Source organism: Diachasma alloeum, unplaced genomic scaffold (genome assembly GCF_001412515.2).
Source record: "Diachasma alloeum isolate Michigan unplaced genomic scaffold, Dall2.0 Dall_scaffold_00336, whole genome shotgun sequence".
Taxonomy (NCBI): Eukaryota; Metazoa; Arthropoda; class Insecta; order Hymenoptera; family Braconidae; genus Diachasma; species Diachasma alloeum.
Window position 1 is genome coordinate 24,109 of NW_021680475.1, and position 25,691 is coordinate 49,799.

General features: G+C 35.6%; 1 protein-coding gene across 1 annotated transcript in view; it reads left to right on the top strand.

The window, feature by feature from the left end:
• The first annotated feature begins 1,278 nt into the window (after positions 1-1,278).
• LOC107040470 (myogenic-determination protein) overlaps positions 1,279-25,691 on the top strand; it is a 56,052-nt gene continuing 31,639 nt past the window's right edge. The window contains exons 1-3 of the mRNA XM_015260566.1: positions 1,279-1,872; positions 5,059-5,335; positions 8,960-9,127. Coding sequence (XP_015116052.1) covers positions 1,634-1,872; positions 5,059-5,335; positions 8,960-9,127 — 684 coding nt within the window. The 5' untranslated portion in view covers positions 1,279-1,633. The remainder of the gene's footprint in view (positions 1,873-5,058; positions 5,336-8,959; positions 9,128-25,691) is intronic.

Consider the following 25,691-nt stretch of genomic DNA (forward strand, 5'->3'; position numbering starts at 1 on the left):
TGAATTTTCAATTACAAAATTCCGTAACATTTCAGTGGAATCATAATGTGATAAAAATTTCCAAGAACTGTTCCGAAAATGTCAGCCAAGAATTTTTATCAATACACATTCTTCAAGAATGATGATTTTTACATGTTGAATTTTTTACTAAATCTCCATTTTAAAATGCAATGAATACAAAAGAAGTCCTAATTGTGACGCCAGTCATTGCCAGTGGTTTCTCCATTTCTCGCTATTTCCCTGAATATTAAAATTCTATTCAAATTGTTGTCTCCGTCTTCACCTACACTCTGAGATGATGAATTGAAATTAAACCGTTAACCCAAGCACTGACAGCCAGATAAATCCGAAAAAATCACTCATCGTGGCTCACAGGGGGATGGGGGAGACGGGGCAGGGGGGAGGGGAGAGTGAATAAGTGGGAGTGGTGATATTACCGTGGGGTAGGTCTAATTAATGATACAGCACCATCCCACGACGCTATAACTGCCAAACCTAATGCATCTATGACAAGCCAAGAGAGTGGGCGTGTATAATCTTTTGACTCCAAGTTGATTATCCTAGTGTCCAATTGGCCCAACTCCCCCCCACTAGTGCGCCTCAAAAATAGTCGGGGCTGGCCTGTGACACATGTAAAACGTAAATATCCAGAGCTAAGACACTGGTGGATGATGGAGGGAGAGGGAAAAAAGGGAGGAAAAAAAAACAACGTGTGTGTGGAAGTGAGGGCCAACCATGTGGCATGAAACATTGGCTCAAAACTTTTCACTCTGATCTCTGACTTCGTGATTGTCGGACCCGGTCTACACTGTCAGAGGCGTCATATTCACATTCTCAAGAACATTTTTCATTATTTTCAAGGGAAACGANGGGGGGGGGGGGGGGGGGGAAGGGGGGAGGGGAGGGTGAATAAGTGGGAGTGGTGATATTACCGTGGGGTAGGTCTAATTAATGATACAGCACCATCCCACGACGCTATAACTGCCAAACCTAATGCATCTATGACAAGCCAAGAGAGTGGGCGTGTATAATCTTTTGACTCCAAGTTGATTATCCTAGTGTCCAATTGGCCCAACTCCCCCCCACTAGTGCGCCTCAAAAATAGTCGGGGCTGGCCTGTGACACATGTAAAACGTAAATATCCAGAGCTAAGACACTGGTGGATGATGGAGGGAGAGGGAAAAAAGGGAGGAAAAAAAAACAACGTGTGTGTGGAAGTGAGGGCCAACCATGTGGCATGAAACATTGGCTCAAAACTTTTCACTCTGATCTCTGACTTCGTGATTGTCGGACCCGGTCTACACTGTCAGAGGCGTCATATTCACATTCTCAAGAACATTTTTCATTATTTTCAAGGGAAACGAAAAAAACAAATCGCAATTTTTTACTCTTCCATTTTTTGGACAGTTGAAAAGAAAATTATTCAGTGAATAAACATAAGTTTAGTGATTGAATAATCGATTGATTAGTTATTCGATTGATAGCAGAAACAGTGGAGTGTGTGAAGTGCTGCGATAAAATAAAATTTCATGAATTGTGATTGATTGATTGAATGATCGATACTATGAGTGTTGTGAAGTACTAGATAAAAAATAAGTGCTGGTGATATTTCAAGACGTAAACACCCTGTGAAATGATGACCCTTATGACAGACGTGGGAAGCTATCCCTATGAAACGAGGCCCTCGTGCGATACTTACCATTCACATCACCATCACCATCGGCACTTTTACAGTTCACCGGAGGCTGAATATTTTCCGAGTTATGGAGGTGAACGGGATAGGGAGGAGCAGCAGAGAACGACTAGTGCAGATGGAAGTGCTGCATCACCGGAGAGCATTGCTTCTGGTCATTATCGGCATGATCAGCTAAGGTATTCATAACTTTATCAAAGGAAGAGGCAATTTGGATGATTACCAATTTTTTTTGTGAATGAAAAAAATTTTAAAGGCAGTTATTTGAAAGGGTAATAATTAAGGTGGTAATAAAAATGAATGATTTTCGGTAGAAATCATGGGGATTTTTTATATTGATACAAAGTAATGACTGTGAATGACAATGGTCGTTTTTTGTGATAATACACTGTTAGAAATTTTTTAGAGTTCAAGTTGAGAGCAGGTCGTCATGAAATTTTTCATTTTCATTGAACATTTAATCAAATCATACTTTTTATATTAAGTGATCATTCAAAAAACTTATGAACCGAAAATTTTTTACACCATATCATGCACGAGAATTCCTAATTAGACTAAATAAAAATTCTCTTGTTATAATTAACGAGTTTCTTCTTAAATGTTCCATAAAAATCTGAAGTGTATTGTTGATAGTTCAAAGTTACCACAATATCTGTAGATAGTTCATGTGGACTCATTTTTATAAAAAAAAACATGTATGTAAATTGAACTATAATTGTTCAGAAATGCTTGAATAAAAAAAAATCTCACTGAAAACTTAATGGAAATCCTAAATTTTAGCAGCAAAAAGACAAGAATTCTCCAAGTTCTTTGAATTTCGAATCGCAATCCAAATATTCAGTAGCAAAATACGTCGAATTTTCAAGAAATATCTGACGATTTTTATAGAATAATTAAACTGAAAATTAGTTTCCATTGATTTTTTCATCAATTTATGATTTTTCAATGACGAAATTCCTTGAAATCCCAGAGGAATTTTCTTCTCGTAAAAGTTCCAAAATGTACCGGAAGCTTTAACTGAAAAATCTGAACAATGAAGTCTGGAATTTCAAACTTATTAGATGCAATTGATTTTTTTATGGCTTTCATTCTCATCCAACAATTTCATCGAATATTCACTAAATGAATTGACTTGCCAATAACAAATATTTCATTGAAAATTAATGTAAAAAAATAGTTAATTAAAAAAAATCACTGAAAGAATGAAAAATTTAATAATTGTAGAATACTAAAATGAAAACCTATTTTATGAATTGAATTCAGCATTAGAATCCCCCAACGAGTGTAATAAAAATGGAAATGTTCCACCTCCATGATAAAGCCCTTCTCCGCTTCCCTTTATTCTCTTCCACTTCTACCCTCACACACTATCTTGTCAAATTGCTCCAAGTACCCGAGAGTATATAAAATCCAACCCCATGAATGATGCGCTCGAGATGCTCTGTTCGACGTTAAAGCGAGAAAGACCGTGAAATATTGGCTTTTTTCGTTCTTTTCAATTCGAGGAACAGAGGGTGATAGAATTTCTGGACACGGGGGGTTTATGTACAATGCCGAGAGGAGTGTTGGCCCAGTCGAGTGCCTATGGATTGAGCTGACACATTTATTGACGCGCTAAAGAAGTTTAACTCCGCGGAAATCGAATGACACGGGTGTAATGAACGGAAAGAGTTGATTGCTTATGTGTCAGGGAGTGACGATTGATTTGTTGACCTTTAAACTGTTTTCACTTTATGCAAATAGATGGGTGGAGGGTTCACGAGGGGGGATGAAGGGTCTCAATCATCTTGGTATTTGAGGAAAAAGAATATGATCACTAATTTCGGCAAGTGAATGTGGTATCAAATCACTCCTGGAAAAAAGATTTTAATTTCATAAACAGTTTAGTAGTAATTTTCAGGAGAATGACATTGAATTTGATTCAGGAGGAATAAAATAAAGAAATATCACGTTTCACTGATGACTACCTCAATCCTGATTTTGATCACTTCAGTGTTATTTTGATAATTCCACAGTGATTTAGCGATTGCATTCCCTTCCTTTGACAGATAAATTTCTGTTGTTCTGTCTTCTCTTCTTTTGACTTCAAAATTCACCGGGTTTTTGTCTCTGGCTTTCCTGCGAAGAAATGAGTGCATCAAGTTTTGCAGAAAAGCTCTCGTGCGGCGCACTCCAGTGTTTTAGCTTTCAAAACTTAAGGATATCCAAGTACTTTGGTGATTTTTTCTCTAGTGAAATGCTCTTTTACTTTTGTAGTCGAACATCAGAGCTTTCTTTTGAGCCCCATTTGATGCTAAGCTTGCGAACATTTTACAATGATTTTGTTATTTGAACTTTTCAGGTCTGAATTTGAATCTCGATATTGAACTGTTAGAAAACAGTTTAAAAATCTGAAAAAAATTAGTTTACTTTTAGATGAAGATTGATGGAATAATTAAAAAATTTCAATTGTTAAAAATTACGAGCATTTCCTATGAATAATTTATAAACAATCAATTTTTTACTATAAAAATCAATTGTTTTGATATTTAAATCGAGGTGAAATTTAAGCTGTCATTTAAATATCAATGATTTCTTAACATAAAAAACTCAAACGAAATTTAATCAATCATTAAAACCAAAATTAAGTTAACATTCATAACATTGAAAATTCAAATGCAGCTTTTATTTAATTTTCAAATAGAAATGTCTAAAAAGTGTAGGGTTCTAAAATCTTCAAATTTTTTTTCCAGATTTGCTCCCAATTAACCCTAGACTGGTCCCCTATATGAGGAAAACGTAGCAACGCGTCGTTCTTCTTTAATTTTCTTTCACTGGCCTAGTGAAATTTTTTTTCAAAAATCCCTCTGTCAATTGAAGTGTTTAAAAAATTACTGTAATTTTTCGAATATCCTAGTGTCCAAAATTTCTCAAGAACATAACTTATTTCCAAAACAGGAATTATTTTTTCCCACGTGGAGAGAAATACTCAATAAAAATATCTTTTCCGGAATTCCGGAGCGAAATGTGGTTGCAGGAAATTGAATCTAATTGAATCGAAAAATTACGACCTCCACTTAAGTTTTCTGAGTCGATTATGTAATCGGTGTTACATGAAATTATCCGTTAAGCGACGTTGTCAAAAACCCACTAAACGCGCTCGGGCAGCGTAGAGTGAATTAGGCAACGATGGAGCCGAAATAACACGGCGATTAATCCGCGCGGAGGTGACAAAGTCGCCGGTTCGCATCTGGGGACCAAACTAGAGTTAAAATTCTTTCGATCTCACCAAAAATGATGAAATAAACATTTACGAAAATTTAATGAAAGGAAATGATTTTATTTCCATCAAAGACTTTTTAAGAATACAATTGATTTGTTTACAGATCACAATCACACTATCTCCCAGACTCTGACGACGCATCGTCAATCCTGTCCGCAGATGCGTCGGGAGATCCAGAGTCGGCTTCAGCAGACGGTGATGAGACGACTAATGAAAGTGAGAGTGTAGAACACGTGCCACACCCCCACGTACTGGACGCAAGTTCACCCCATGGGCCACGAAGGTGCCTGCTGTGGGCCTGCAAAGCATGTAAAAAGAAGACAGTGACGGTTGACAGGAGAAAAGCGGCGACGCTGCGTGAGAGGAGAAGGTTGAGGAAGGTCAGTCCCTTGGCAATTCCATTCGAAAAATATCCCACACTTTATTCAGCGCGATGAGGGTCACACCACTTTTTTCATGTACCTGAATTTTTTTACGGGCAGTTTTGACCTTTTTCGAACCTTTTTTGATGTATGAAAAATCGTAAATGGGAGTCATGACATAACTTAAGTACCGAAGTGGTCAAACGGTTTAAGTCGATTTCGGCTATTGGCCAGTTTTCAATGAATATCTTGAAATCTAAGGAAGATAGCAAAATTTTTCTCATAACCTTTTTAGTAGCACTGAATTCGCTCTTCAAAAAAGGTTATTATGGAAATCTCCCTGAAATTTGGAAATATTTTTGGAAAACACAACTAAAGACTAAATTGACTTAAAGTAGCTCTACCCTTCGGCCACGCTACGCTGTACTTTTGGATATTTTCAGTTTCTAAATTTTTCAACTAAATTGCATGGAAAAAAATTGAAAAAATTTATACTCAGTCAGTATTATCTAAATTAAATTTCGCAAAGTATTGATATTTTTTCAAATATTTCCCTCTTATAAATAAATAATAAAACTTGTTTGGAAAACGGTGGATTATTTTTTATGAGGTATCAACAAAATTCTTGATTTTTTCACATCTAATGAAAAAAAATTCAGATTTTAATCTTTGATTACAATGAAAATTCTGATTTTCACATAAGACAATCTACTGGGCTAAATCCTGATTTTTAAACATTTCTTGTTTGAAAAACCAAAACGATAATTAAATTGAGAAAAAAATTAGAATTCCGAATTTAATCGAGTTTTCTGCAATTTTTTTGCAGTTTTCAATAATCTTTGAATTTACTGTAAGGGTAGAGCTACTTTAAATCATTTGACCACTTCGCTACTGATTTCTATTTTCTAATAACATTTATCATTTGATTGTTGTAAACAATTTGATAATCTCAATTTTTATTCAAGTGATTTTATGGAAGATCATCTAAAATCTATGAAATAAGAAAATTGAAAAATATGACAAATTGGGAGAATATTATAAAGAGTTCATAATACCTCCAAGACTCCTTAAAAATTAGGGACACATACATAAAAAATGAAACTTTTCTTATGTGAATCGAATGACAATAATGCGCTTCGCGCAGCCTGCTTCAAACTCGACTGATTGCACGACCTGACATAAATTCTCTTATTCTCCTAAAAAAATTGATGATTTCTTGGCAAAAGTAATTTTTTTTCAGTGTACCCCATTAAATTTCATTGGGGAAATTAATTAAAATTTATGAATATCCGTGGACAATCAACTTTTCTATCATCCCAACAATTTCACCATATTCCTTCAAAAAACCTAAATATCCTCGTTAAGTTTACGGTGAGCTGAGGCGGGTTTATGACCTGAGGAGTTGAAGGTGTAACCACGGCTAAGGCTTGACGTACTGGCCCGCAGAGTTAGTAAACTTGCGATGAGTTTATGGCGGGGATTAACCGCGGGTTAAATAGCTCCCGAGGGGCATGAAGGGGGGGGAGGTAGATTCGAGGCTAGTAACAAGCCTGGGATTAGTGAAATCTTTCAAATGTTGGAGTAACTCCTTTCATATTGCTGAAGACTGACGTGTGCCGGGATATCAGCGTAAATCACATTAAATACGGTAGCTTCACAGGAATTCTTGGGAGCGAGACGTATTTGATGGGAAGTTATTTCTTGTTAGAAGTACAACGAATTTCGTCATTGTCGGAAATGGAAATAGATGTGGGGAGATATTTCCAATAACTTTTTTTGATCTATTTGAATCTTATAACAGTTTTATTCCTCAGTGAACAACATTTCGTAATTTTGATACTTGAAAAACTTGGCTACTTAAATTGCTAAACTTTATTTGATTCACATAAATCGTCTTTTGTAAACGCTCGTAATAAAGCTTTCATGCAAACTGAAACATTATTTTTATTAGCGTTTTTATTTACATCAAATAAATAGTTTGTTAGATATAAATAAAGGAAATGAGAAACAACAACTGAGCACACTCGAAAGGCATAAAATTCATTGAACATCATTGAACATTAGTTCAACATTGTTTGAATCAAATTGTCAGGCCACATACTTGAATAACAGAGGATTTATAAATATGAGCAAATTAATTTTAGAACAGTCGAATCGTCAACTCAAGAACGAGAATGTTTTGATTTTAAGAACCCGGGTGTTCCTGAGTAAAAAAATCCCAGCTCTTATTTAAAAACCCTAAAGGGTCTGAATTCTAAAGCCAACATTTCTGTCAAATTGGAGAGAATTTACATTAAAGATATCCAAGTATCTCTTACAGTTTGGTACAGAACACACTATAGATTTAATCATTTTCTATCATCAAATTCGTCAATTAAATTGGGTGAGAAAAATTTGAAAACAATCCTGAATATTCAGCGTCACTCAAATGACATTTTGTACAGAATTATTATTCTTTAAACATTCGTTGTTTACAAATAAATAATTGAAGTTGTTCAAACTTTCGGAAACCTTATTTTTTACGCATGAAATCGATTTCAGCTAAAAATTATGAATATGAGTAAATCCGTTGCGATTTTAAACAAATGATTTTTATGATGGGAAATTGACAGTTTAAAATTTATTTATAGAAAATGCTCGTAATTTTGAAAAATTGCAATTTATGAACTATTTCATCAATCTTCCTCCGAAAGTCAATTTTCAATTTTTTTTTCAGATTTTTAAAATGTTTTCTAACGGGTCAATGTCCAGATTCGTATTCAGACCTGCAAAGTTTAAATAATAAAATCAATGTAAAATGTCCTGTCACATGGGGTTAAATGGAGCTTAAATGAAAGCTTTGATTTTCCACTACAAAAATCGGAAAGCATTTGGATATCCTTAATTTAAGTCTAATGATACTAGATTCTAGTAGAACTAGCTGAAAATGAGATTTTTTTCTCTCATTTCCAAGGAAATTTTCTCGAAATAAATTAAAAAATCCCTCATTTTCAGGATTGCTTATTCGTTTAATTTCAGTACCGCAGAGTTGTGAAATTCAAAAATTTGTCCTGGAAGCTAAAAACTTCTTTTTTCGTGAGAAGACCCGGTAAACCGCGATTCTAACCTCGCTTCGCTCGGTTTGATCGCTTCGCTTCGCTTCGCTCGGTTTGATCGCGGTTTACGGGCCTTCTGACGAAAAATTCCATTCATCACACGGTCCAAATGTATTTTCTGACGAATGTGGCTTTGTAGGCCGAGCCGAAGGCGAGGCCTATAATCACATTCGTCAGAAAATACTTTGTGGACCTTGTGATGAAAATAACTATTATTGTATAGGAATGAGATCGTCGTTTAAATATCTAATAGAACGAATTTATTAACGTGTTCCAAACAAAGAGTTTTATTTGCTTCCAATGCTTCATTTCCGCGGGTGCATTCGTTATTCAATTACAGTTCATATTCATCCGTTTATTATCCATATTGACTAAAAACATGATCTGTTATTCCTGTCTGTATTTGAGGTAATAATATTATATTCAGGAATGATGAATACAATATTATTATTTCAAATACTTTGACAAAGGACAATTTAAATAAATTCGGGGTATTTCAACAAACAACTCAAACATCCCTAAACCGATAAATATAATGTGATTTCAGGTGAACGAGGCATTTGAAGTACTGAAGAGGCGGACGAGTAACAATCCTAACCAGAGATTGCCCAAGGTAGAGATATTGAGAAACGCCATTGAGTACATCGAGAGCCTCGAGGCACTACTCCAGGGCAATAGATCGACGACTGGTCAGGATCACGTCTCGGAAAATACCGTGAGCAAATCTTCTTTTGTTCTACTCGCTATTTGGTGGAGTTCACTCCGCCGACTTTATTCGGTTTTAATTATTACCCCCGCCCCCTCCGCCGGGATTAAGTTTAAATCTCTTGAGTTACGTTCAACGGAGGTAAGAGTAATTGAAAGAGAGCAGAAGGAAGTTCAATTTAACTCGGAATTCCCAAACGAGGGCCTGTGAAAGAGTCCATCTCCGTGATTTCTCGTAAAAAAAAGGGAATAAAAATGTTATTTTTATGATTGAATTTTTATCGACTCTTGGGTATGGACATTGTGGAAAAGTAAAGGAGTTGAGGAAGGGCTCGATTAAGAGTTTATTCATGCACGCAGAGAAAAGTCGGATAAAAATTACCTAGAAAATCGTGGGAGAATTTACTGAACGAAAGGTAATTGTGGAGCGAAATGCAATTCAGTGAGAACGTATCTGCTTGTAGAAGATATTTCACGATTCGTTCGGTAAAAAAATACATCTAGGATTGAAAAATTTATCCTTCTTTAGAGTAAAATTTCCCACATGCATCTGAAGGTCATGGGCACGAATGAATATGGAATTTTACTGAACGCGTTCGGTAAAAAATCATTCTCCGTTGCAGAAAAATTATACGCAGTATTGAGCAATCAGTCGCGGTCACTGGGATAATTTTTGATAGAATGCAGGGTAAATTTTATAGTTTCGGCACAGATTACCCTCACGCTCAGTCAATGTTCCAGGGCGAAAGGAGAAAAATTCACTATTTGTCTCGCACTTTTTCTCCGATATAGAGTTGTTCGGTAGCTTTTTTTCTCTAATTTTCTTCTCTGTTTGTCCTAATTCAAGAATATTCTATTATTCTTAATTTTAGAATTAATACTTTCCGCTCAAAAATATTAGTACAAATTGCTTGTTAATGAACTATTTTTAAAATGGCAATTTCCGATGTTTGCAATTTTTCGATTTATTCCTCAAGTTTCCCTGGAAAATAGTGTTTACAGTTTTTTCCACATTTTCAAAATATTTTCCGATCATTCAAAATGGAGAATCAAATTTTGACCTTCAATGTTCGAATAACAAAACAATTAACAAATGACTGGTAACCTCGATTCAAATGGGGCTTCCATAGGAGGTTTGAGATTTAATTCCAAGTGTTGAAGAAAATTCCATCGATTGAATGAACAACGCATTTATAAAGCTTCCATGTGCACGGAGTAAAAAATACCAGAAAAATTACTGTGCTTGCATGGTAAAATGGGTTCATTTGGATGGACCCGGAAAAATTACCGCGCGCTACAGGAATTTTTTTCGGATTTACCGCGAAAAATTCTTATACTCCACAGCAAATTTTCCGTTGCTGGCTCGTAAAATTTTTCCGAGTTCGTCCAAATGAACCCATTCTACCGTGCCCGTAATTTCTCTGGTATTGTTTCTCCGTGTGGAAGCAAAAACACTCAAAGTACTTGGATGCACTTAAATTCCGAAAAAGTTGGAAAGGTATCAATTGAGATGAACTTCGGAGTTGGTTACACGGAGAGAAAAGTCGAGTAAAAATTGTCTATAAAATCGCGGAGATTTCCAAATGGCAATTTCATAAATAGTACTTTTTTATAGCACATCTTACGATTCGTTTGGTTAACAAACACATCTTGTATAGCAAAATTTTCCTCAATGATAGGGTATTTTTTCGATATCTATAATGCATTTTAATTAGAAATCATTGTTCATCACAGAAAAATTCCCATACATATGTGAATGTTTACGCAATATTGAGCGATTATTCACGTTCACAGGAAAGTTTTTGCTGGGATGGAGGGAAAATGTTATTGTTTCGACCCAAATTACCCTAACGCTTAGTGAATGTTCCCGAGCCAGCGGAGAAAAATTCGCTACTTATCTCGCACTTATTGCCCCGATATAGGATATACAGGATGAAAAAGACCTAAAATGGATTCCGCTCCACGATTACTTGACTTGTCTAGTCATGGTTCGCCAACTTTTTTCTCCGCATAGACAAGATTTCAGATTGCCTTTACACATTACCAATCCATTACTCTTCCAAAATACGAGATAACCCATAAATTAAAGCAAATCCTCTCAAATATTAAATTCTCTAAATTTAAAAGAACTGAATATATTATTCATTGCTCTCAAAATTTCACCGTTCACCTAAAAACTTCTTTGGATATAATCCACGATATTGAAATAAAATCCCCAAAGAACAAAAAATAACGTAAAATACCTTGGGAATTCGCATCACGACGCGATTATCGTGGCGAGCCAAACAGCCCCGGAATCTTTCAACCCTCTTTATATAGAACTTTTCTGGAGTCTCCAGCGATATCATAAATCGCCGTGAAAACGAGTACCTCTTGCTTTCTTCCCCAAACCGTGCCGCCGGAATTCAGAAGTCGTGTGAGCATCGCGATGATAATTCAAAAGGCTCCAGATATCAATTTCTTTTCAACTCCATTCACAATGTACGATTTCACATAAGAGAATCTGTATGCATGCTTTCGGGTATAAAGGAGAGAGGAAGAGAAGGTTTTTCTTCAACTGGGCAATAAAGAGATGAGGCGGGCAGGAAATATGACGGTCAATTTCTTATGCCGGTTATCGCCTTCGCTCGTTTCTTCGCGTTTGCTGGCTTTTGTGCTCGGTGCTTGGGGGGCTGTACCGACAGTATCGAAAACCGATAGTCCCTTGCGCGTCATTCCTTGGTGTAATTCTTGACACCACCAGTTGCAAGCAGGCAATAAAATATATTGTCGTGTTGTATATAAGTCTAGCAAGTTTTTAACTGCTGGCAGTTTGAAAATAGTGTATTTCATTATTTGTGCGTAAAGGGAAATTTTACGCACGCTCCGCGTGCGCAAAATCCCGCTTTTCACATATTGTTAGGAAATAGTATACACTGTTAAAAAATTTTGTCTGAAATTTCCAGTAGACTTTTTGGAATTTTTTAACGAATTTAATTACCAGTGAAATTTCAACGAGTTTCGGGGAAAAATCAAAGAGAGCTATGAATTTCAATTTCATTTTTCCCTCAAAATGAATAGAACACCAGAAAATTCGGGTAAATATATTCTTGAATTTTCAGAACAGTGACACTGAAAGCGATCCAATGAAAAATTTACCTAAAATCATTAAAATTCAATGTAATTTGGCGCTGAATATTCATATTAGATTGGAAATTCAAATAAATTATGGAATTCTCGCCTTTATGCTGCTTAAAATTCTGGAATTTTACTGAATTTTCAGCGAAACCTGGAATTTCATTATTTTTTTCCCTTAAATCGCCTTCAATGTCACTCTCCTGAAAATTAGTAGTCAACTATCCATGAAATTTTGTTTTTTTCTAACAATGTATTGTGTTACTAGTGCGTAAAATTCTACTTTTTCACATATCCTATTTTTTGTGGTACCTGCCGAGTTCACTGTTCGGAACGAAACTGGGGGTAATGTGGTTGTTTTTGTGCTCGCGTGCGTAAAGTTCAGGAGCGTGCGTAAATTGAATTTCGAGTGCGTAAAGCGAAGCTTTATGTATGTATGTATGTGCGTACATATATAAATAATTTTTTCTTCGATTGTTCGCTGATGAATCGATGGAATTGAATCTTTTTTCCCTCAAATGTAGGAGATATTGAGCTCTATCAATCGCCTTTAATTGAAATTTAATTCATTTATTAATTTTTCCATTTCTTTAATTCTTAAATAATTGTTTTTTTTTCACGATAACTAAAAAAATGTGTTTAGGGAGATTTGTGAATACAAGTGAAGATGTATTTCTGAAGACGCTTTTTTCAGTGAATATCTTTAATAGATTTAATTTTTCAAAAAATTGCCTACAATGTGTTCACTTCATGTTTAAAGATTAATCCAAGATAATTTAATTCGGGAAAGACTTGGCGTGCCCATGAGAGAGCGCGAATCACGAAAAAGACAAAACAATAATGACGTTGATGTGAATATCTCGATTCCTCATGTTCCAACAGTGCGACACTGACGACAGTCTCGCGTAAACAGAGAAACACACCGCACATGCCCAAATTCTTTCCCCCATTCTCCCTCCATCTCACTCTCTCACTTCAATTCCTCGTGTTGTGTTGAGTTAGTGGCAAGATTATCTAACACGCGATGAATTTATCCACGTCGAGGTTGACGAGGAGCAGGAAGAGCCAGTCGACCATAAAAAATGTATATTTACCATCTCGTTGAGAGTGAAATACTCTCTTCAAAATACCGTAAACATTTGTAATAAAGAATGTTTATTACAGATATCTGTTGTCATCAGTTTCAAAAATATCAATACAATTTTTAACTCGCGAGATTCAAGTTATTAATTTCGCACGGAGAAGGAAAATTAATCTGGCTCAAAAATTGTTTAGATCACATGAAGATTATTACTATGGTAGTAAATCAATTTTTCAGAAAAAGTTTTCAGTTTCTTCTAGAAATTTTCATCCGTTAGCTTGATATTAGAACTCTCTTCTTGGGAAATTTATACTTTAGTCAATAATATTCACTTGACATTGTCGAACCCTCACTTAATTTTCTATAGAACTGAAGCGGGACAATTTTCGGATTTTTTCGGGGTGACAAAGACAAGGACAGATACCGGAGAAAGACAGATACTGACGAGTACTTGACGACCCCTGGTGACATGGGGCCTAAGACAAGGGCCCGGCGGGACCATCGGGGGGAACGATGGACAAGGGACATTCGGGCTTTGACCTGTGAACTATTCACACCTCCATTCATAGATTTCTCCGTCCATAACACTGTCGCTTTTCAACATTGTATAAATACTAGTATTGTATTAAATCATCTTATTTAATCCATCTTGACTGGAAATTGTTTTACTACACTGAGAGAAAAACCTGAAGTTCGATTTACAATAAGAAAATAGTTGAGACAGTTTTGGTGAACGATACGATTTTCATTTGTATGCGGCACATAACATTATAGTAACTTCACAAGCGTAATTATTCCAAATCAAAATGCAGACAAACTAATCAAAGTTCAAAAGTAACCACGACAAATCCATCGTGAGGAGAACTATAAAATAGTTGCAATGACTACATTCCACTGTAGTAATTAGTTCTCCGGCCATAGTTACCGTAACCCATGAAAAATTGTTGAGGACTTTTTGACTATAATTCGATGGTGATGGAATATGCTGGAATATGCTGGAATATGCTGGATGGAATATGATGAAAGAGCCACGATTTTTAAAATTCATGGAAAATTTTCGTCAGGTTCTTCTTTTCGTGTGCATTAAATCACAATTACGTATTTCAATCGCGTTGATCGTCCGTCGAGTGAATAAAACAAATGCTGAAGTTAATTCACTGCTTCAGATGTGATTTTAATTTATGCCCCGACTGTCCGCAGTTTGACCGTGCGATTAATAAAAATGAACACTAGTAGGTGCTTGTAAACTTCTCATCTTTCCACCCGATGCCACGCGGCAAGCGGAGTCGAGGAATCCCTGGGGTACAACGGGCCAAGATATAATGCACTACCGAGGGGTTTAGATTGTATCCCAAGAGGATGTGTGAATTTTGCACAGTGGGCGGGCCTGTGGTATTCACCACTGGGGGATTACACAATGAAATATATTTCCCTTGTCCTCTTCTCTCACTACCTCACCCCCTCCCTCTACAACGCTTACTTTCGTTACTCTTCTGCGACTGTTGGCGCTTATTTCCTTTCACTCGTGGCTGCTCTGTGATGCCGACGTGGGCTCTTACCCCGCTAAATATAAACCCGCACCGCCACGATGCCACAGATCCAAGCGAAACGATAAATCACGATGCGACTGTATATGCTGTACTAGTCGGGAGGGAAAAATTCCTCTAATTTGTGGTCGACCGACCTCTCGACTCTATCTGAAATTTTTCGGAGGTATTAAATAGATTGAGGGATGATTGAGGGAGAGGAAAGATCGTTATAGTCCATTTTTCAACACTGAAAGAAACGATAAATCAATTTTAAGTCAAGTTAAGGCTGTTTGTCAATTACACTTGATTGTTGCTTCAGGAATTTATTTCGATGCTTATTCGATTTCGAGAAAAACATTAATTTACTCAAATGAAGAGGTCATTCCAGTAGTGAAGTGGTAAACGGAGATAAGTCGAGTTATCTCCCAGTTGAGTTTTGAGGAATATTTCCAAATCTAAGGGAGGTAGCGAAATTTTTGGAATAACATTTGTTGTAGCTCTCAATCGACTCCACAAAAAAGGTTGTGACAAAAATTTTGCTATCTTCCTTAAATTCCGAGATATTGATTGAAAACTGGTCAATAGTCAAAATTGACTTATCTCCTTTTACCACTTCGGTACTGATTTAAATTGCGAAAAAAGTGTCATGCAAGCTTGAATTTCATGTTTGTTTGGATTTTTATTCACATAAACTGAATTGTTGTTTGAATATAATCAATCGTTTCTTTGATTGATGTAGAGATGTTATTAGTTAGAAATGAAATGATTGTTTGGACGGCGGCGAGAATGACTTTATTAACATGTAATAATCCTTCATTTGAATCAAATTGATTCACTATTTTCATGGGAAAAAATCCACGAGGTTATTGATTCCCAACAGAAATATTTTTGAAATGAACACAATAATATCGAATGAGGTGCATTTAGTTTAATACTTGAAATTTCATAATCATTTTTCTCCTTAATTGGACTCAATGTCACTTTCATGAAAGTTACGAACAAACTGTCCATTAATATTGGCTAACTATTGATTATAATAATAAATCTGATTAGACATTCTCCTAAATCCACCAGCAAATATTCGTGTTTATTGAACGGTGTCTCTCGCAATTTCTAATTTCGTAAGGTTCTCGAGCAAACAACTGGTTCACTGCATTTGAATTTTCAATGTTACGAATGTGAATTCGAAACAAACTCTCCATTGAATCCCCTATTCATCTGAAAAAATTGAAAGTTAAAATTGCATAATAATTTTCTTCTTAATTGGGCAGGTTAATATCACATTTTTTAACTATTAATTATGATAATTTCATTAGACATTTTCCTGAATTCACACCCAAATATTCGTGTTCATTGAACAGTAGCTCTCTTAATCTCCAATTTCATAGTTCTTCAGCAAACAAAAGTGAAATTGTATTTTTTGCTGTATTGGAATTATTAATGTTATGAATTTGAATTCCACTCGAAACAAACCCTCCATTGAATCCCTTATGCATCTTAAAAAATTGAAATTTGAAAGTTCATCGTCATTTTCCCCCTAAATTGGACGCAATGTCACTTCCATGAAAATTGATTAACATTTTTTACCTATTAATGATAATAATCAATTTGATCATTTCCCCGAATTCACAACCAAATATTCGTATTTATTGAATGGTATCTCTCACAACTTCCAATTCCCTAAAGTTCTTGAGCAAATAAAAATGGAATCGTACTTTTTCCCCATGATCTGCCAAATGATGTGACAAAATGTCATATCCACTTATAAAGATCAAATTTTTTGTATCAATCCCCTCAATATTTTTCCTTCCCGGTGTCATCTCTCCGAGAGAGATATTTGTTGACATAACATGAGACGAAACCCGAGGAAAGTGAGAAGGTTGCCCTGGGCAAAGGAATAAGGTCGGCCCGGCTCTATATTTTCCTTTTTATTCTGTTTTTTTTTCTCTCTTCTCACAGTCTCGCGTTCATGCGTCATATATCAAGGTGGAGACCTCAAAAGAGTGTCGAGAGTGTGTCCCTCCTGTCCTCGTAGCCTCCCTCACTCCACAACGACGGTTGTACTGTGTGGGACAGCCGACATCGTCCAGGCCGAAATGTTCCACTCCTCCTTTGCTATCTACCGAGCGCAAACATTGTGCTTATTTAAAGCCCGTATCTCACCCCAGTGGTATCGTTAAGTCAGCAAGCTTTACGATAAAAGCACGCTCAAGTTGGCATTTAGGGGGGATATACCGCGCTTTTTCCATCGTCGAATTATTCTTTTCGCTGGCTGTGAAATACGGTTAGAGGTTTCATTAATGAATTTTTGGGGAGAGTCGTTTTTTTCGGGGTAATGGATGCTGAACTGCGACAGCATGGGGGAAAGTAATTCTCAAATGGGGAATATTGCACTGTTGAAAAGTTTTTGAAATTTCATGGAAGATGAGTCGGATTTAGAGAAAAAATGGTTATGAAATTTCAAGTTTTGAGTAGAATTCACGGAAATTCATGAGTTTTCAGTGGGAGTGGGATGGAAATTTCATAACTGGATTGAATTTTCAGTGGAATATGACTTTTCAGTTTTTCGTCGAATTTTCCTGATTTTTATGAATTTTCACAGAATAATTGAACTGAAAAATCAAGTATTTTATTGATTTCCCGATCAGTTAAAAAGAAAATTACTGGAAAATTTGATTTTTCAATTATAACATTTCCTGAAATTTCAGTGGATATAGAATATGATAAAAATTTCCGTAATTTGACACGGACAATGTGTTGATGGAATTGAGAAACTGACGAGATTGTGAATTATGAGTGCAGTGTTAGAAAATTACTCTTGAAATTTCAACTGAAAAAGCTGTAAATTTTTCCCACCGACAAAGTTACATGAAATGTCTGCATATTTCTTCACTGTCGAACCAGTTAATTTCTTGAATAGTCAAGTAATTCTCGATTTCCAGATCCATACGGCACTGAAAAATGTTGAAAATCGGGAAAATTCAGGCGAAAACTTTTCAAGATTCTCAATGTATTGAAAATTCAATCGCTTTTGGTGTATAATTTTCACTGATCGCTTAACATGAAAAACCCAATTTTCTTGAATTTTCAAGATGAGTGAGAAACTTGATAAACATTTTCATTTGAAATTAAATTCAAACTCACAACATTGAGAATTCAGATGAAACCATGACTGAAATTTTAAGAAATTTCTAACAGTGTACGTCAGTGACACGTTATATGACCATCACATTCTGGTATTCTATTTAAGTATTCAACGCATACCAGTTATGACAATTTTTGTCACATGACCAAATTATGTCGGCATTAACATATAACCGTCATATTCCAACCAAACAGATCATGGGCACTCCTCAATTTTATGATATATTTTGTGACACGAATTCTGTGTAACCCGTCATATTCCATCTAAATGGTAGTAACCATGCCAAACTACTCTTTCAACTGCAATTTCATGACAGCTGCTCAATTTTATGACATTTTTTGTGACACAAATCTTATGTCACCGTCATATTCTGTGTGAATAGCAGTGATAATGTCAAACTACTCGAATTATGACCAAAAAAATATGAAGTCACATGCCTGTCATATGACAGTTTGAAAAAAAATCGTACCAGATTCTCATCCATGAAGTTTTAATAGTTTTGCTTCCGCATGGAAGTTTTGTCACCGTTCCAATTTAAGTTTTAGATTTTTTGTGTTTAATTCATCCATTAGTTTTTTGAATTTTTGAATTTTTTCGAAATCAGTTGATCCACGATAACTAAAAAAAAGTCTCTGAATTGATAGAATGATGGCTTCAAAAATTTGTGTGGATGTCCGTTTGACCGAGTTCGAAGATGAAGGTCATAGCAATAATTGTTATTTTGATTTACTTGAAAATTTACAACAATTTCATATTTTTTAAAAATCAGAATTCCGGGATTATGTTTGAATATCATTTTTCAAATCTTATCTAAATTAATAGAATGAAATAAACAATGAATTATACATGATAGAATGAAATGATGTGCAAAATAACCATTCAAAACCTATTTCTAATTTATTAGCAAAAATAAATATACTGTATGCAACACAAAGCAAATTTCCCGCTTGTATTTTTCTAACAGCATAAAGTACTGGTAAAAATTCATGAAAGGCCCGATACGTTGTGTGGTGAGTAGAATCCGAGTGTAATTTTCCATCTAAATTTTCCTCCATGCACCCGCAAATTTCAGTTTAGCCTAGTTCCCGAACAATTCATTCTGTAGGTATGAAATAGCCAATAACGCAACGATTTGCAGAACTCAATTTAGCTTCAGTCTTCTCCGAATAGGATCGGATAAAGCGATTTGGCCAACTTCAATAGAATAAAAAGATATTTTCCACGAAGATGCCGCACGTTTCCTAAAACATCTCCTGAATCTGATTCAGGTATTACTGCCATTGCTTAAAGGGTCTCCATTGTATCCGGTCTCGGAACTTAATTCTTAACTTCATCACGTGCTGGGTTAGCTCACGTAAAACGGAAGACTCTTTCAACTCATATTATTCCCTGTCGCACTCCTCAGTCCATCGTCCTTCTCACAGCTCTGTGACAACCGGAAATAGAGTTCGAGAGAGCGCGCCTGTTCCTTTATTGGACGGAATGCACCCTGCCGATGAGAGAATCTGGGATTCATTGGACAAATTTTCCTGAAATTTTCTTGACCGCAAAGTGAGAAAGTGAGAAAGTAAAGTGAGAAATAATGGATAGGGGAAATGGAGTAAAATGGATAAAATTGAGTAAAATTGAAAGTAGTATATCTAAAATCCACGTAATTCATTGAGTGTGATGCGGAAAAATAAATGTAAAATGCCAGAAAAAAAATTATTCATCATTGATAATTTATTAGATGAATGCTGGCTTTGATGGGAGTAACAAATTAATCAGTAGTAATAGGGGAGGGTGGGGCAAAACGGCCCCCCTTCAATTGTCAATAACTTGTGAATGACATTGTGAAAATTCCCAGTTTCAACTTCATTTTGAAGATAATTTTTCATTCTTCAAAACGAGCTCTAACTCATCCCAATCGGATTATTGAATCGGAAAATATTGACGATTGAAGGGGGGCCGTTTTGCCCCATCCTCCCCTACCTCAAGAGCTTCAAAATTATCGGGTATTTCTCGATAATTTCGTTGCAAACATGCGGGTAAGCACAAGCGCTCGGGATTTTTTAACCTGCAAAAGTTGGCACGTTGGTTTGTTTTTCAAGGGGTGCTTGAGGGGAATACCTGATTAATTTGGAATCTCGAGGGGTATTTGTCGAATTATTTTTCCCAATTGGATTTTGGCCAAGCAGAGTGCAGTGGACAACATCAGGAGATGAATTGGGGAAGATTTGAATAAATTTTGTTAATAGAATAACCCGATTTCCGTAGATTGTCAAATATAAGATTCTATCTGAAATGAGCCGAAAAAATGAAGAGCTACTGCGAAATATACAGGTAAAAAAAATGAAGAACTACTGGGAAATATTCAAGCCTCAAATAAAAAATGATCCATCATATGCTCTCTACAATTAATTTATTAAATAATAGTTACTCATTGAACTGAGGTTCCCTGAACATTTAAGGTACTCAGAAACGTAAATTATTTATCAGAAAAGTTGGACACTGACGATATTTTTTGTATTAGTTATAAAATTTCCATGTTTTTCTGATTTCTAAAGCTTTTTTCGAGATTTTATTCTTCTCGCTAACCTCGAAACCTCGAAAGTGCCGATGGCACTTCTAAATTGATTATTATGAATAATACTAGACTGTTAATTAAGCACGAAATCAACCAGAATATTTTCATTAATATCTACTTCCGTTTAGAATTTATTTCAAATTTTCATCTTCAAAATTTAAGTTATGTAGATACTACTTCAATCATCAATGTGCCGTGATCAAGTGGTATGATTTGAATGAATCAGGCTCATTTTGAAACTTGAAAAAAAAACTTCAAAGTGAGAAAAAAAGTGGATATTCACTCTGAGGCTTTTGAGCTATTGATAATTAAAAATTTTCCAACTTACCACCGACCTAAAAAAAATTCATTTTTAAGGATATGTCAATGTTTTTCAGAGGCCTATCTTTAAATTTATTGTATTCTATTCTTTATCATGAATAATTATCGAGTATCATTAACATTTAGTGATAAATTTCCAAAAATCAGTGGCACATTCCTGGAAATCAGTGATATGTTCCTGAAAATCACAATTTTTTTCTCTCCGTGCCCTCCCCCCCCCCCCCCTTTCGCTGCACGAAAAAATTGTTCGCGCAACATCATTTGTTTTCAGAAGGTGAAATTGATCAATTTACACTTGCAACAGCACAGGCGAAAGTTCATAACACCCGTGATGAAATTCAATTACAATATTCTACAATGTTAATTACATTTCAATCATTAAAACTTTAATCATTAAACTAGTTCAAGCGTGGATTCAATCCTCATTCGAGCTAAAGTAATGAATTGATTAAAAAATCCGCTCACTGTACTTTGAGTGCCATTTCATGCGCTCCAATATTCCACCGTAACACTTGATCAGAATCAGTAGTAATCATCCTATAAAATTCTATCCCGCATCCTCGAATGAAATGGAAATTAATGTGATGCAATTTTCCCGGTATCCCGCGGAACGAAATCCGACTGTTATGGAAAATATTCCACCGCAGTAAAACGTGTACAGCATGTGCCTGAAAATCACAGCGTGCACCGAACGAGAGAATAGAAAAAAAAGGTGGAGATAGAGAACTCGATTTTTTCCACTCGACAATATTGTTGCCGACAAAACAAATATTCCACCAGTATCTATTATTCGGATATAATTTTCCAATACAATGTTTGTTTACCCGAAAACAACAGGTACCTATATATCTCCCTCGTCACAAATTCAATCCCAGAGGAATGATTGCCAATTAAGAAGCAGGGATTGTCCAAATAAAAAATATGAATACGTGAAAACACTATAGTGTAACAGGGCAAGTAATAAATGCAGAACTAAACAGTTTTTCACTCTCGGGGGTTAAAAAAATTATGTCACAAGGGAATCACACTAACGTTTTTATTGTTTTTCAGGAATGCTTGTCAATTAAAACACAGCGATAGACCCGATAAAAAAATAAGAATACGTGAGAACGGGATAGTATAACGGATTAAGTACTAAATGATTGAACGATTTTCCACTCTCGCGGTTTAAGAAAATGTTCCAAGGAGATAACTTTCACGTTTCCCTTTTTTAAATATAATCCATTGAATTTATTTCAGTAGACTTTTTACAATGTACAAAACGAGAGAATAAGCAAATAACTGGAAATGGAGGACTCAAATGTTTTCAATCGACAATATTGTCGTCAACAGAACAAACATTCCGGTACCATCTGTTATTCCGATATAATTTTTCAGTACCATTTTTATTTACCCAAAAACTACATATACCTATTCTCGTAAATTCAATCCTGGAGGAACAATTGTCAATTAAAAAACCGAGATAGTCCTTAGATAAAAAAGTACGAATAAATGAAAAAGAGAATAGTATAACAGAGTAAAGTACTAAATGAAGAATTGAATGGTTTTTCACTCTCACGAATTAAGAAAATGTTTGGATAAGAAATGTTAGGATGTTACCATTTTTCTTTACCCAAAAACAACAAATACCCATTCCCTCGTAAATTAAATCCTGAAGGAATAATTCAGTAGCGAAGTGGTAAAACGCTTTGAATCGACGTATCTCTTAGTTGCGCTTTTGAAGAATATCTCCGAATTTAAAGGAGGTAATGAAATTTTCGTAATGACCTTTCTTCTAGAGCAAATTGAGTGCTACAAAAAAGGTTTTAACAAAAATTTAGCTATCCCCCTTTGATTCCGTGATATTCACTAAAAACTCGTCAATAGTCAAAATCGACTTAAACCGGCTTATCACTTCGCTACTGATTGTTAATTAAAAAAAAGGAATAGCCGCGATAAAAAATTCGAATAAATGAAATGAGAATAGTATAACAGAGCAAGCATTCAATGACGAATTGAACGGATTTTCACTTTCGCGGATTAAGAAAACGGTGTCAGAAGAGGATAAGTCTGACATTTCTATTGTTCAAATCCAATCCGTTGAATTTATTTCAGTAGAGTTTTCACAATATACAAAACGGGAGAATAGATAAAAATCTGGAAATAGAGAACTCAAATGTTTTCACTGCAGAATATTGTCGTCAACAGAACAAATATTCCTCCACTATCTGTTATTCCGATATAATTTTCCAATGCCATTTTTATTTACCCAAAAGCAACAGATATCCATTCTCTCGTAAATGAAATCCTAGAGGAATAATTGTCAGTTAAAAAACAGAAATAGCCCTGATAAAAAAATGCGAATAAATAAAAAAGAAAACAAAGTAACAAAGTAAGTATTAAATAAAGAATTGAATGGTTTTTCACCCTCGCGGATTAACAAAATGGTGTCAGAAGAGGATAAGTCTGACATTGCTGTTGTTCAAATCCAATCCGTTGAATTTATTTCAGTAGAGTTTTCACAGCATACAAAACGGGAGAATAGATAAAAACCTGGAAATAGAGAACTCAAATGTTTTCACTGGACAATGTTGTCGTCAACAGAACAAATATTCCTCCACTATCTGTTATTCCGGTATAATTTTCCAGTGCCATTTTTATTGACCCAAAAACAATAGATGCCCATTCTCTTGTAAATTCAATTCTAGAGGAATAGTTATCAATTAAAAAACACAATAAATGAATAAATAAAAAAAGAATAGTATAACAGAGCAAACACTGAAGAATTGAACAGTTTTCAACTCTCACGGCTTCAGAAAATGATGCCCAAAGGGGTAACTGTCGCATTTCCGTTTTTTAAATTTAATTCATCGAATTTATTGTAGTGGAGTTTTCACAGTCTACAAAAATTTGAAAACAGAGAACTCAAATATTTTCACTCGACAATACTCTCGCCAACAGAACAAATACTCCTCCACTATCTGTTATTCCGATAAAATTACCAGCGGCATTTTGATTTACCCAAAAACAATAGATACCCATTCTCTCGTAAATTCAATCCTATAGGAATAATTGTCAATTAAAAAACCGGGGTAGCCCCGACAAAAAACGCGAATAAATGAAAAAGAGAATAGTATAGCAGAGCCACCACTAAATGAAGAATTGAACGGTTTTGCGCTCTCGCGGGTTAAGGAAATGATGTCACAAGGGGATAAGCCTGACGTTTCTATTTTTTTTTCATTTAATCCGTTAAATTCTTTTGTTTAGGAGTTTTTAACAGAGTACCACTATTTGTTATTCCGCTGAAATTACCAGCGGCATTTTGATTTACCCAAAAACAATAGATACCCATTCTCTCGTAAATTCAATCCTATAGGAATAATTGTCAATTAAAAAACCGGGGTAGCCCCGACAAAAAACGCGAATAAATGAAAAAGAGAATAGTATAGCAGAGCCACCACTAAATGAAGAATTGAACGGTTTTGCGCTCTCGCGGGTTAAGGAAATGATGTCACAAGGGGATAAGCCTGACGTTTCTATTTTTTTTTCCATTTAATCCGTTAAATTCTTTTGTTTAGGGGTTTTTAACAGAGTACCACTATTTGTTATTCCGCTGAAATTACCAGCGGCATTTTGATTTACCCAAAAACAATAGATACCCATTCTCTCGTAAATTCAATCCTATAGGAATAATTGTCAATTAAAAAACCGGGGTAGCCCCGACAAAAAACGTGAATAAATGAAAAAGAGAATAGTATAGCAGAGCCACCACTAAATGAAGAATTGAACGGTTTTGCGCTCTCGCGGGTTAAGGAAATGATGTCACAAGGGGATAAGCCTGACGTTTCTATTTTTTTTTCCATTTAATCCGTTAAATTCTTTTGTTTAGGGGTTTTTAACAGAGTACCACTATTTGTTATTCCGCTGAAATTACCAGCGGCATTTTGATTTACCCAAAAACAATAGATACCCATTCTCTCGTAAATTCAATCCTATAGGAATAATTGTCAATTAAAAAACCGGGGTAGCCCCGACAAAAAACGCGAATAAATGAAAAAGAGAATAGTATAGCAGAGCCACCACTACATGAAGAATTGAACGGTTTTGCGCTCTCGCGGGTTAAGGAAATGATGTCACAAGGGGATAAGCCTGACGTTTCTATTTTTTTTCCATTTAATCCGTTAAATTCTTTTGGTTAGGGGTTTTTAACAGAGTATAAGCGCCAGGTCAACGATCCGTTGATTTATGAGAGCACTCACGGGTCCTCTGGGTGAAACAGAATCAGATTTACCGGCCTCAACGGAATGTTTTATGATCCATTTGACGAAAAAAAAGATCCCGCCTACGCCTCGAGTGCTATATCCCCACGAAGAAGCTATCTCCACTCACGAATGTTTAAACCCCCCGGACCACCGTCGTCAGAAGACTCTCTGTTAAGAAATATATTGAAATGTGTCATTGGTACGGAATTATTTCCACCCATTTGTGTGGACTATTAGTACTTTCCACTTTGGTATGTAAATTTGCGCGGTCTAGAAGATGTAATTTGTACTCACAGGGTCGTTAAATGGGTAGGAATCATTATCCGGTGGGGTTTATGATGTTTGTCGGACATAAACCCGACGCTACGACGCCTCCGACGTGAACACATATCATGATAATTCTAGGATCTTATGTGCGCATGTTTTTTACGGAGAAAATTTCTGAGTTTTAAGTTCACGGTGGAATTTGCGGGACGAATACGACTCAGAAAATACAATTGTTTTGGGTACTGAAATAGTTTAAGTTTTTGGGAGAATATCCCTAATTTCTAGGAATGTACATTGTTAGGAAAGAAAT